Source organism: Plectropomus leopardus, chromosome 17, assembly GCF_008729295.1.
Source record: "Plectropomus leopardus isolate mb chromosome 17, YSFRI_Pleo_2.0, whole genome shotgun sequence".
NCBI classification, from domain to species: Eukaryota; Metazoa; Chordata; class Actinopteri; order Perciformes; family Serranidae; genus Plectropomus; species Plectropomus leopardus.
The window spans coordinates 3,693,454-3,706,708 of NC_056479.1; the positions used below are offsets into that span (position 1 = coordinate 3,693,454).

Here is a 13,255-nt window from a genome sequence, read left to right on the forward strand (position 1 = left end):
ACCAAATCTCCCGAAAAGATTGAAACCAACAGTATGTCAGTCTGTGTCTCAGACCACATATACACTGATAAATCTTTAAAAAAAATACCTATGAAAATCATCACCGTACACACAAGCATTTTACCACAGTAATAATCCACAACATGGAAAAATACAAAAAAATACATGGCACATGGCCATTCATGTACATGGGACATGAACATACTGGCAAACAGGAAGCAAATCGTCTACTCTGCGATTGGTTGCTTAGTTACAGAAGATAGTACAGAGATGGCAAAAAAGTAAGACAAGTTATTTCTTTGATTTGACCAACAATGAGAAGGTCAAGTAGCGGTAAACAGATTGAGACTCATTCATGAATATAGTGACAAATCAGACAGAAGAAGTCATGGCGATGGGAAAGACGTAACGTTGCCAACAAAAGAAGGATCAAAGTACGTAGGTCAAGCTATGTTTTCGCTTAACAAGTTGTGTTCGATAAAACCATGGATGGCTGTGTCATTATTTTAAAAAGTCTGTGTTTGCACGCCAACACTATGAGGCCACACAGAAGTTTTCTAACTGAAATGTGGTCAGCAGAGTTGTCAAAGTTCTCAGTTTTAGTAGCTTGAAAATGCTGGACACTAGGCATAAATGTAGCAATAGTTTTAAAATGAATTTGTGGATATTGCCTTAAAACAAAAACATGGCTCAGTCATTTCTTAAAACTGCTGGACACTGTAGTTTTAACAACAGTTACTCAAACAGTACAGACACAATAATTCTGTAACACGATTTTAAATATGGAATTGTGATTATTATAGTTTTTTCTGCACCAGGTTTTCAGGTTTAAATACTTGTGAAGGCATCTGAAAGTGGCTTAAGCAAAATGATGCTGCTATTTCCTTTTGCTAAAGAAAATGTTTAATTTTGTTTGAAATAAAAAGATGTTAGATGATATTGATGTCCTGCAAAGTTTTAAAAGCTGAGTGCAATAAAGTCACTGGGGGTAAAACACAGTGAAACAGCTAACGTCCATATAGTTGCACGTTCTATCTGAATTTACCGCTCAAAGCAATCATCAGTCTGTTCGCATTGACAGGAGAGGTACATTTACAAAATAATGCAAAAATAAAAGACTTGTCATGTGTTTCAGGACTGAACAACATTTTATTCCAGATCTTCTGTACAATACCAACATTTTGTGGACCAGGAAATGATCACTTGAGTCAGTGATCCGGTCTTTATAGAGCCACAGAAGAACCCTGCTTTAAGCACAACACAACACAGCTGAACAGGGATATGATCTCTTTACTTCCACCTCAAGAAGTGCTGCAATCAACATTTTGGCAATCACATTTAATCTGCAAGGAGCTGATTCTCATATAACCATTCTATAACATAATAAAAAGGAATGCCCTGTATAAGTAATCCCGTTTCAATCTTTAGGGACCTTGCTTCTGCTCTCCTCTCCATCAACATGGCTGTAGAGACACTGGAGGACAGTGGAAGGCAGAAAGGAAATATTACAAGCACACCATTGTTGAAAAGCTTCTTAAAACAGGATTTAAAAAGGGTGGTATGCTGAATTTTAAGAGTTCGTATTTGGATTGAAGGTGTAATTCAATATTTTTGAAAAAAATACTTGTTCCATGTCTAGCAGAGAGTCTGATGTTAAGATTGATACCGCTCTCATATGAGGTAAATATGTGGCTGCAGCCAGAACACGTATAGCTGGGGCACTCAGTAACTCAGTGAGTGGAGCAGGCTTCCAATGTACAGAGGCTAGGACCCCCCCTTTACCTGATTAAGGCAAAAGCCCAAAAATAATCTAAAAAAAACCAAAAACAAAATATGTATAGTTCAAAGCCTACATGACATGCCCACTGCAAACCGTGACCACTGCTGGTACAAGACAAACACACAAACTCCACGGTTAGCTGAACTCTGCTACAATGCTGCTTGTACGGACTAAACATAGGACCAATTGTAGCAATAATCGATCCATTTACTTTGATTTACCTCAACCCCCTCACTTTTCACGCCACATTTCATAGCTATCTAAATGCTAACATAGATTTTTTTGGGGGTTTTTCTCATCTGGACCAAGAGGCAAAGGGAGCTGACGGTGGACTGCTGGTGGGTAAGTCATGCAGCTTGCTTGTGCGCAGCATGTTTCGTGCTTGTGGTGTTCTCACTGGCAGCAGTGCTCATTTGAGGAGATCATCTTGCTGAATAGAACATTAAAGTATCATAAATTTTTGTACCCAAGATCCAATGGAATACACCCCTAAGCTTTTTGACGTGGAAACTAGGGTGATGCCTCGGGGTCAGCCTACACAAAAAAAAAAAACAAAAACATCATCCCTGGGGCACTCTATACCCACATGCTACAGCCAGCAGCTATATTAGCTCAGCACAAAGAAAACAGCTGGCTTGCCTCTTTGCAAAAGTAACAAAACAAAACCCATTGTACCATCAGGCCTGATGCTCACAATAAAATGTTATTTCTTGTTTATTTTGTACAAAAACCAAAGTCTACAAATAAAGTTTATACTTGATTATATACAGGATTATTTCCGGGCACATAATCCCCCTGTATAATGCCAAATTGTCATTTGTACAGCTGGTTTAGCACAGATTCAGCTAATGATGTATGTGTATGAGTGAGCTTTGGAGAAGGGATGCACACTATTGGATTTTTTTTCCGATATCCGATATGCTGATATATTACAACTCAATGGACCCATGACCAATACTGATAAATATATGCACCTAATTTTAGTGATCATCAAGCCTCTTCTGTGAGATTAACATTATATTATGTGTACTATAATCGTGATGGCACACCAGCTGATGGAGACATGAAATACTTCAACTTAGGCTTGATGTTTTGTACAAATTCACTTTATCAGGAAAAAATAAATAAATAAAAAAAAACTAATAAGCTAACTGGCTGCAGCTTCATATTTATCAGACAGACATGAGAATGGCATCAATCTAATTAGCCTCTCTGCAAAGCTCACATCCTGTATGTACTTTGGAAGAGTTACTGAACAGGTGGAGTAACAGGTGCAACATGGGTAAGGCATGTGAGTATGGTTTTAAGATGGACTTGGATGGAAGTCTTTCTGAACCCTTTTCTCTTTGAGTAATCTTTGAGTAATTTCATCACTCATAACACCCTACAAATTCTGCTCCCCTCTCTTCTTCTCCCTGCAGAACACCTTTCACTATGATCACACTGCAAGTGATGTCATCAACAAGTCCATTCATTTCCTGCGCAGCTAATGAGTGAAACTTAAGGTGCACTCTGACAAAGCAAACTAAAGAAAAAGGGTAGGCTAATCAGATTTCTTCACTCCCTTACTTCCCATTATAATGTGATTTTGTAACATCAAACCCAACAAGCTACTTAGGCAATATCTCAAAGTATTACATCAAATCTTAGTAACTGATTCCAAAGCAGTAAAGTTCCCTCTGTGTATACCTCTGCTCAGATTCAACCAAATCCTTTGATTGGGCCCCTCATATAGACACAACAGGGTGACTGAGATACTTGCAGTGTGAACACATGGAAAGGTACCTTTGCTTGCATCCATTAGTTCCCCTGAGCCCCTGGTGGACCTAGCTGGATCTAAATTACAGGTCAGTTTAATCTTGAAAGGTTAATCGAAAGAGCTAGCAACCCAAAGAACAGCAGGGTTTCCAAATAAACACCCTACACACTGCAAATTAGCGTTAGTTTCCGCACGACAATGAGAAAACAGCTTAACAAAAGGGTAGAAAGGTGGATGTCAGTGAAAGTGACATATCTCTAACGGCTTATTTTCTGGTAAACAGATTTACTGTCATTTCCCACAGCACTAGTAGAACTGAAAGCTAAGCAGAACTTTTTGTACAATACACAGGAATCACTACTCAGGCTCGAGAGTTGCTGATGTTTTATGTGGCCTGGTCACAGAGGCGGCTGACGTTCAGTCTGAAAGAGCTGCGGCTTGGCCTCACCAGGGCCGAAGGAGACTTGTAAAGCCTCGGCAATTCTCCATTTGTTAAAGGTCCATCATTGCTTCTTACCTCGTATCCAAAGACAACAGAGCTACTTTGAAGGAGTACCATCACCTTCCACTGCTCCAGCTGACTCCAGTCAATCACCCCAACTATCACAGTATCAGGTCCCTTCGCCTGGCCCAAACCTGCCCCGACTTCCAAGCCAGTGAGCTTCAAGCCTTCTCCTTGTCGATTCCCTAGGACAGTCTCTCCTAGGTTAAGAGTATAAAAAATTGACTGGCCGTCTGTTTGGGCTTGTGAGTCAAAGTGGAACTACCACCTTAGAGTGCTGCATTATCTGCATATATACTTTCAAAGGTTTGAGCCATGAAACTAGCCTTTTGTATCCGCAAGCAACAGCGGCTGGTTAATCTCATCATCTACCGGGCATTTAGGCAGCCGACAAATTCTAGAATCAAACAGGATATCAAAATGACAGCTGGTTAGCTACAGTAGTAGCACAATACACTGGGCCAGATTTGCCTGCTTTTGACTAGCGGATGGTGTTCACTTTTTAATGTGAGGAGAGCACAACCAACTCCTCTCTCTCTCTCTGAATCATCTATTCAACAGACGCTTGACTCAAACCCTGAACCCTGGACTCACTAAACGTTGACGTAGGCGTGGCATTCTCTTCTGTGATTTTGTTCCTCCACTGCAAACAAAAACAAAAAAGGTGTCCCTTTGTCTTTAGTTCTCAGCCTGGTTTTGAGTCCAGCACTGTCCAGGGAGTCAGGGCTGGGAGCTGCCCTGGCTGTCGGGGTCTGTCCCTGAGGAGCTGGTGTCTGAGTCTGAATCGTCGTCGTTGTGGTCGTCCTCCGCCAAGCTTTTCTCGCGTATTCGCCTGTGGGTGGCGCTGAGGCGAGCCAGCAGGCCCTGGTAGTCGAAGCGCCCACGCTTCTCACCAAATGGGTCCTGGGTAAAGCAACAGACAGCTAAATTCAGGCATGTTAAGTATGTCACTTAAATAAAGCTTGTAATGGTGTGTGTATTTGTCCTAATGAGTCCTCACTAGTGGAGGCGTAACATCTGTATCCGCTTTTATCAAGAAAAGATCTGTATATTCATTTTCAGCGTTTAAAATAACTTCTGCGTTTTTCAACCTGGGCCCTATTTTCCAATGTGTTCCTTTCTAAGAGTCTTATGGGAACAACTATTTTCGAAATTGGTTCAGTACTGAGTGAGACCGACCGCTGAAGCCAACAGCAGCAAAACTGCTGGGCTAACAGTGACAACTCTGGTTTGGTTGAAATAAACCCTTTACTGACGCAGTCAGATGTGGACATACGCTGGCTCTAGACACGGTTTATGTTATTAGATATGCAAGGAATAGCAATTTAGTGCGTTTCGACCTTTTGTTGAACAGAGAGTGCCGTCTGGTGGCATGAAGCCCATGAAGCACAACATTTTTCCAAAGGTTATAAACCAGCCTGTTTCACTGCTGACCTTATCTGTTTCAAAAAAGCAGCCTTCCATATTACTTCACCCTTTAGGTAGCTCTTAGTCTCAAAGAGGTTGATGACCCCTGCTCTGGTGGTTTATTTAACTTCATCACAATGCTACATTTGTGTTATTGGGATTCTAAAAAGATTTTTTTTGTTCTTAATATGTTAGAATATACAGCTTTCCTGTAATAAGGATGGAGCATTTGAAAATCTAAAATTTAGATGGTGCAATTGCTCCTGAACTGTACTGACTCAGAGTGAATCGCTATTGCTGAAAGGTGAGCCCAAACATTTTAAATTCGATTTTAATGACTCCTAAGATATATGGTACTGTTTCATACCTTTGATGTATGCGTATATTAGTAAATCTTTGCATGGTGAATATTCCACTCACAGGAGTTGCTTACATAGTCACCAAACACATGTTGGCATGTACACCTACAAATGGAGAGTTAATGTGAGTGGATTAATATAATTAAGAAATACTGTATGTTCACCTGCATGTTCTGGCCCTGTAGATGCAGTCTCTCTTTGCAGACGCCCTCGTAGAAATCATAGTATTCTAGGAAGGACTTTTCCATCACACTCCTAAAAACAAATGCACACATCAATCAGCTGAGAGGCACAAAGAGGAGAGAGTGAATATAAAGGAGAGAGGAGGTGACAAGGACAGGTTAGGAGTGCAGAGAAAAGATGTTGAAGACAAATGGAAAAAAAGGGGCAAATCAAAGATTAGTTAGATCAGTATGTATACAAATATCTATCTATATCATCTATCTATCTATATCTATATCTATATACACATTTGTATCTTTTGTTTGGGCAAGTCACCTCTTTAAATGTGCATATTGCACCTATTCACATCAATGGCACATTAATTCATTATAATTCATTTATAAATCCCTGGACTTTAACTCACATGTGTTGCAGCAACTTTTCTGCTTATAATAAAATTGGTCTGCACATTCAAAACTAGCCCACCCATCTGAGATTTTTGAGAAGTAGAGAATGAAGTCATAATATTTTTGTAAAAATGGTTATGTCCTATAGTCTAGTTTTCCCTTCAGATCTTCTGAGAGACACAGAGCCATGTTTGGAACTCTCTGTTGGAAAAAAAAAATTCAGCAGATGTTTGTAAAAGCAGGCCTAACCATAAAATCTGGAAACGTCAAACATGGAGACACAAAAAAACATCCCCCGAGAACACCTCAACGTCCCCCTTTTTAAAAATTTTAAAACTATTTCTACCTCTCCCTTGAGAAACACTAAGACAGTTATGTTAGTCTCACCACAGAGCTTCAGGACAGGGGACTTTGCCCTCCAGCATGTCACACACAGCCACCCTCATAGTTTCATGGCGGATACACTCGTTGTAGTTCTTACTGTCCCCTGGGTGGCGCTCCTGAGAGACACACAGACAGACCGTAGCCTTTTAGAGAAATGTGAATGACAGTGTATTAAAACAAAAGATGACCTGCAATTCATTCTGACTGTGACTGTGATTTAGTATCGTGACACCTTTAGAATTAACAGTAACTTTATTGTCATTTTCATGAAGATTTCTCCGGCTTTTGATATCACATTAGGAAGTGTCCCCTGGGCTATAAGGAAAAGGACCACCCAGACTGTTACCAGTGCAAAGTTCAAAAGTCAGCATCAGTGACGTTATGGGGGAGTGTTATTGCCCATGGCATCATGGGTAACTTGGATTTCTGTGGTGACACCAATAATGCTGAAAGATACATACTGGTTATGGAGCAACATATGTTGCCATTCAGACACCGTCTTTTTCAGGGACCTCTCTGCTTATTCCAGCAAGACACTTCTAAGCTGCATTCTGCATGCGTTCCAATAGTGTGGTTTTGTATAAGACAGTGTGGGTCATGGACTGACCTGCCAACAATCCAGTCCTGTCTCTCACTGAAAATATGTGGCACACATGAAGTGCAAAATACCGGCATAGAGACCCCGGACTGTCACATAAGAGAAGTTGTATATTAAGCATGAAAGGAAAGAATTTCACTTTCAAAACTTTATCAACTAATGTCCTCAGTTCCAAAATCCTTACTGTGTGTTGTTAAAGAGAAGGTGATGTCACACAGTAGTTGACATTCTCCTGTCCCAACTATTTGCAATGTGTTGTTAGCATCAAATTCAGAATGACTGTAAATTTACTTTTTCCTGTACTTAACTGAATATAGGATAAAAATGCAAATCATTGCATTCTGTTTTTATTTACCTTTTGCACAGCATCAGAGGAGTTGGGGTAGGAACTTTTTTCTGTTTACCAAACTACACCTGCCAACCATATCACTGTGCAGAAGGAAGCGTGCAACTACTGCGAGCTAACCTAGCACCACTGAGCTAGTTAAAGTTAGCCAGCTCAGCCGAGGAGGGGGCCATAAATGTTTACATCTCATGCTGTCACAAGCACAGGCCTCTTATCCATGAGTATCTGCACGCTTCGGTGTGCATGGTGATAAACACACACACACACACACACACACACACACACACAGAGTACCTGTTCAAAGCCAGGTTCGTTGTGATAGGGGTTCTCTGTCATCAGAGACTGGATGGAGATGAGGACAGAGGAGATGCTCTGGGCTGGGCTCCATGCCGGGCCTGTCCATGTCCTACACACAAATATAAAGCTTATAGCACCATAGTTTACGCTGCATTTACTCTAAGTTGTAAGAAAAAAAAACACATGTATGTTTTCGAACATGCTGTTTCTCACAAAAACAGACCGTCCTTGATGTATTCCAGAGGAGACAAATACAAAGTTTGAAAAGAATGAAATCCGACTCACCCCAGGATACTGAGGCAGACTTTGCCGTTGCGATAAAAGTTGGGGTTGAAGCGGACCGTGTTGTGTCCGGTGGTGATGAGCTTGACCCGTGGCGGATGGATGGGGTAATCAGGGGGGCAGCGGAACAAGAAGAGGAAGAAGCCGCCCTCGTACGGTGTGTCGAATGGCCCTGTGATCAGGGCATGGATCTGAGAGAAAGAGAATGTTTAGAGAGATCATGAGAGATGTACAAAGGGAGAGAGGGGTGCTGTGGATGAAGGGACCACAGAGCAGAAAATCTGACCTAGAAAAAAACTGACGACATCGACATGAGACCCGCTGTGAGGGAGAAATGTACAAATGATGGAACATCAAGTTTCAGTTATTGTGTGACCTAAAAACTTCACTCCTTCCCTGTTTGTTAATGGGTGGTTTCCAGTGTGATTGAACTGGAAACCCTGCGTCAAAGTGTGACTCATGCTGGAAAACACCCTGATACTGCCAAACATGCACACCATACAACAACATTCACAAGAAAATATATTTAAGCTAAAAATGAAACAAAGGTAGGTCCAGCATTGTGCATGATTAATAATAAAAAATAATAATAACATCTAATTTTTTTTTTTTGGGGGGGGGGGGGGGGGGCAGTCCACGTTGTAATAAATCAGAATTATCCTTTAGTTGATAGCTGGATACAACAGTCCCTATCACACTGTCAATTTAGTAAAAGCGAACCCAGGTCAGTATTAATACCATTTAGCTGAAACTCTGCAGATGCAGGCCACTATCAGAACAGAACAAAGCAATAATCAAAGTGGTCAGAGATCCCATTTACTCTGTCACGTCATGCATCTTGGCCCAGATAGGACAGCTACTGGATATCAAAACAGCCAAGTGTAAATGCATCCAAGAAGTTAGATGGAAATCAGATCGCAATTCTTTCCAAATGTAAGTACCCTGTGATCACAGCAGCTCAACGTGAATTAAAATAAGTGGTTGTTCCCCCTAAACAACGGGCAGAAAGCTTCTGTGATTTAACAAAGGTGAACAGAGCTGCTGTGGTGTTTATATGGGGATTCCCAAACAATCATTTATTTGTGGCAGCGCATAACGATTAAAATATCTGCAACCATGTATTGATTTTTTTTTTTTTTTTTCAAATTCACAGATCAATGTGCTGCTAAGGGAAAAAAGAAATCACCAGTTCCATGTGCGCTGCATACATGGACACACAAAATTGTCTGACTTTATGGAGGGAAAACACACAAATACAATAATTTTTTTGTTTTAAGTTAAGTTTACTGACAATATTGCCTCACGTGTAGTCTATAAATGCAATTCATCCATGTGTTTGACTTTGTGGCTACTTGATGTGTTAAAGTTGTTGTGTCTGGTGTTTTTAGCTCTAACCCAGCAGCTTCAGGAGCAGACCTTGTGGACTGAAACTGAGCAGACTCTGATTTACATGTAGGGAAAACAAAGATTAGGCATGGAGAGGCATATATGTGGCTAACTGAATTAAATGTCATATTTACCCCTTTCTCACTAAAATTTGCATGTGCACAAGGGTTTTTTTTTTTTAAACACAAAGCTGCTTAATATGAGTGACTGGCTTCATTCCCACTGTCACTGAACTCACCGCTTAAGAGTGAGTCAGCCTTTCTGTCAGCTGGTGTGTATGTGTGTGTGTATGCATTGTTTCGTTGGTGTGTCCGTGTGACGTCACAGACAGGCAGGAGTAAAGGTAGAGAGCAGAACAAACAAAGTTGTTTTTTTGTTTTTTTTTACTTTTCTGTGGTTTCTTCTTTTTATATTTCTTACTTGTTAAGTCCCACTTTCAAACTCAATGCAGGTGTATCTGGATCTGGATTTAAGCGCTGCTTTAGCGCGTTGTTGCATCTCGCCAGTTAAGGAGCTGAAATTACAGTGTTCACCCTGGCGTTGTACTCCCATCAATGCCGATCGGCGCTGGGGGCGATAAAAACCCATGTCTACTGCAGAGTCATTCTCATTACATTAAAGAGTTGGGTGTTAGCAGGTTTTTTGTGCAGTGGGAATGAGGCTCTGGATTGTATCCAGACATGATGAGTGTAAAAGGGATCACAACATTGTTCCAGGGGACCTGGCCATTTACCTTAGTCATGTCTTGAGGATCGGGGACAACAAACATCCCTGGTGGAGGTTCCTTGTAGATGGACATGATATCCCTGCAGAGACAGACAGAGACAGGAAGACAGATGAGGTTCCTGACAGGACAACACAATCTTAGATAGAGCTATTACAGAGATATCCGTCCCTGGACTGGACACAACCTGGTTCGAAACAAATTTAACAGGAACTATTTCTTTGGGAGGAGGTAGTTCCAGAGAAAACTGTCCACAGTGAATTCTGAGGTTTATCTTTACACACTGACACACCAAGCCGACATACAGCTGTTGGTTAATGTTGGGCTCATCAATGTGGTGTGTCCTGCTTTGTTGGCCCTGGTAGGCGGTAATCAGCCTTTTTCCCAGTGATTCAGCATGTGGAATCGGTGGTGACGACTTAGCTCGTCACTGAATGAAATTGCCCTGATTGGCAGGTGAGGAATGTAAACAAAGAGTTAAAGTCAAGAGGAAATGAGCTCAACATAAACTTGTTATATAAGTTGAGATTATTTTTCTTACGCCATTGAGCTATTTAGCAGAAATGTTTCCACATGGTTTGTGTTGTTGTTCACTTGGTGCACGGTTTTATGGTTTCCCCTTCTGAATGACGATTGCAGACGACCGCCATCTGCTGGTATGGAGGGTTATTTCCTTTCAGAATGTACATGCAAGTTGGCCCTTGTTTTGCTTTTTTCATGTGCAACTTTTTGGCTGAGACACAGCAAGGTGTGACAAAGCAGCAGTTCTCTGATGTTGGTTTGATGTGTATGAGCCTTAAAACTTGTGACACTGCTCGACACACTGGGTGTTTTCCATTTCAGTGAGCTGGTATATCACTTAACATGTAATGTTAAAGCGAGGGCTAAGAAAGCGGTTTAGATGGAGTGAAATCTGTCAGCCACCGGCAGCAACCACATAATTGTCAGCTGACAGAACAAACAACAATGTCAGCCTACAGGACAAAAGCCCTGGTAGCTGTCATGGTTGACAAATAAATGGAAAGTAATGTTCACAATTTAGTTTCATTTAATCCTGAACGATATTTAACAGTTTTCTGTTTTATTCATTTCTCTTGACTTGTTTTTGTTCGTTTTGGACATGTGGTCATGGTGACATACAAACCACTCGAGGCTCAAATTTAGAAGCAGATCCAGGGTATCTGCCAGCTACAATACACGTCAAATGGTGTGCAGGCTCAGCCCACTTAATGCACTGCAGGCGTATGCCAGCGTTGAAATGGTGCAGACCCACTGTCATGATTTCTGTTGTCATGTTTCAGTTAAAATCCCACCAACATCAACTGTATGAGCAGCAGGTAAATACAAAAATATACCAGGTGACATAGCACAAAGGGGAATTAAAATATGTATTTTTGTAATTTGGGTGAATTGACCCTTTAAATACATTTCACTGATTAAAAAGTGTTGGTTAAGCCAAACTAAACTAATGAGCCTGTCAGCTTTCAGGTTCAGCATGTGGTCTGTGTGTTGTTGCCTTAAATTAAGTGCTCAAGTTTCCTGAAATTCCAGATCATATCATGAGGTTTACAGTAATAGCAGAACTTTACGGAAAACTTTCACTTTCGATTTTTACTCAACAATGAAATTTTAGGTCTTCACTTGGCAAAAAAACAAAACAAAACAAAACAAAAAAAAACACGTACAGCTGTGAGAATCATTGTTTTTCTTACCTCTTTATCCTCAGGATGCACTGCTGGGAAGCCTTCTCGTTGTCCCAGTCCGTGCTGAGGGTCGGGTCCCAGGAAGTGGCGTGGATTTGAGACAGAAGGCCCGCTCCTGCCACCCCGCCGACCCCTAACCCAACACCGGGGAGAGGCGAGGAGGCGTGTACGGTCGGAGACACGGCCACGACCGGTGGCGAGGAGCCGGGGGTGAATGTGCTCCCGAAACTGGCTGGCGTAGCAGTGACAGCGGACAGGGGAGCCACGAGAGCGGTTAGGCCACTCTGCGCGGCCGCGGCGGGAGGAGGGGAGGCCGGGTTAGAGACGGAGTGAGCACCACTGGCTGCTGAGTGTCCCCCCGGCAGAGAGTTGGCCAAAGTAGGCAGCAGCGAAGCTCCGCTACCCTGTCCGGTAACGCCTAAGCCAAGGGCACCGCCGCTGGACTGCTCTCCAAAGCTGTCCGCCATGGCTCGCGAGCTAACAAGCAAGAGTAAAACCGTCGGTGTCGACTAATTTATGATACTAACTGTTAGCTGCATTGACAGCTGAGTGCGAAGTTAACTACCTGTGCTTGTGTTGTTGTCCAGTGGGCTCAGAGAACAGGCGAGCGGGGGACAGGCGAGCACACAGGCGAGGCCACAAAACAAGGCATTTCTTCCCACGACATGGTGGCTACTTATCGTTAGCTCAACGTTGTATGTTTTCCCCCAGGCCCTCAAAAAAGTATCAAGTCGTCAGCGAAATTCGCCCGTCCACCTTGCTGTGGCTTGTGACGCTGCTCACTGTCCGGTTGTTGTCGGTTTGAAGAAATACGGTGTCAGAATATTTGGGTTTTGAAGCGACCACATCCCCACTACTCCATTAACGTAACGCAACTTCAGGATCTGATTTCTCTCCACCAGTCAAGTTGCACTGACACGGGATATCCGGTGGGAACTTCAAAGTAAAACACATCTGTGTGTCAGCAATAAGTATATCTAAACTGGCATGGTGAAAACTTAAGTGATTAATTATTAAATCAAAGTGTTTATGGAAAAATTGGTGATAAATTTAAATCACGCTGAATTATTCTTTTTATCACCCATAACAGCCATTTTTCAGTGAATTTAAAGGGACAGTTCAGAATTTTTTTTATAATTAGGGTTTTATGGGTTACTTA

General features: G+C 41.9%; 1 protein-coding gene across 1 annotated transcript; it reads right to left on the minus strand.

Moving 5' to 3' along the window:
* Positions 1-1,129: 1,129 nt before the first annotated feature.
* ube2z (ubiquitin-conjugating enzyme E2Z) lies at positions 1,130-12,987 on the minus strand. Its single transcript, XM_042504548.1, has 8 exons — positions 12,662-12,987; positions 12,106-12,573; positions 10,403-10,475; positions 8,287-8,474; positions 7,999-8,110; positions 6,764-6,876; positions 5,972-6,062; positions 1,130-4,944 (listed from the first exon to the last, which is right to left on the minus strand). The coding sequence occupies exons 2-8, from the start codon at positions 12,561-12,563 to the stop codon at positions 4,762-4,764; spliced, it is 1,218 nt and encodes a 405-aa protein (XP_042360482.1). The 5' UTR covers positions 12,564-12,573; positions 12,662-12,987; the 3' UTR covers positions 1,130-4,761.
* Positions 12,988-13,255: the final 268 nt, after the last annotated feature.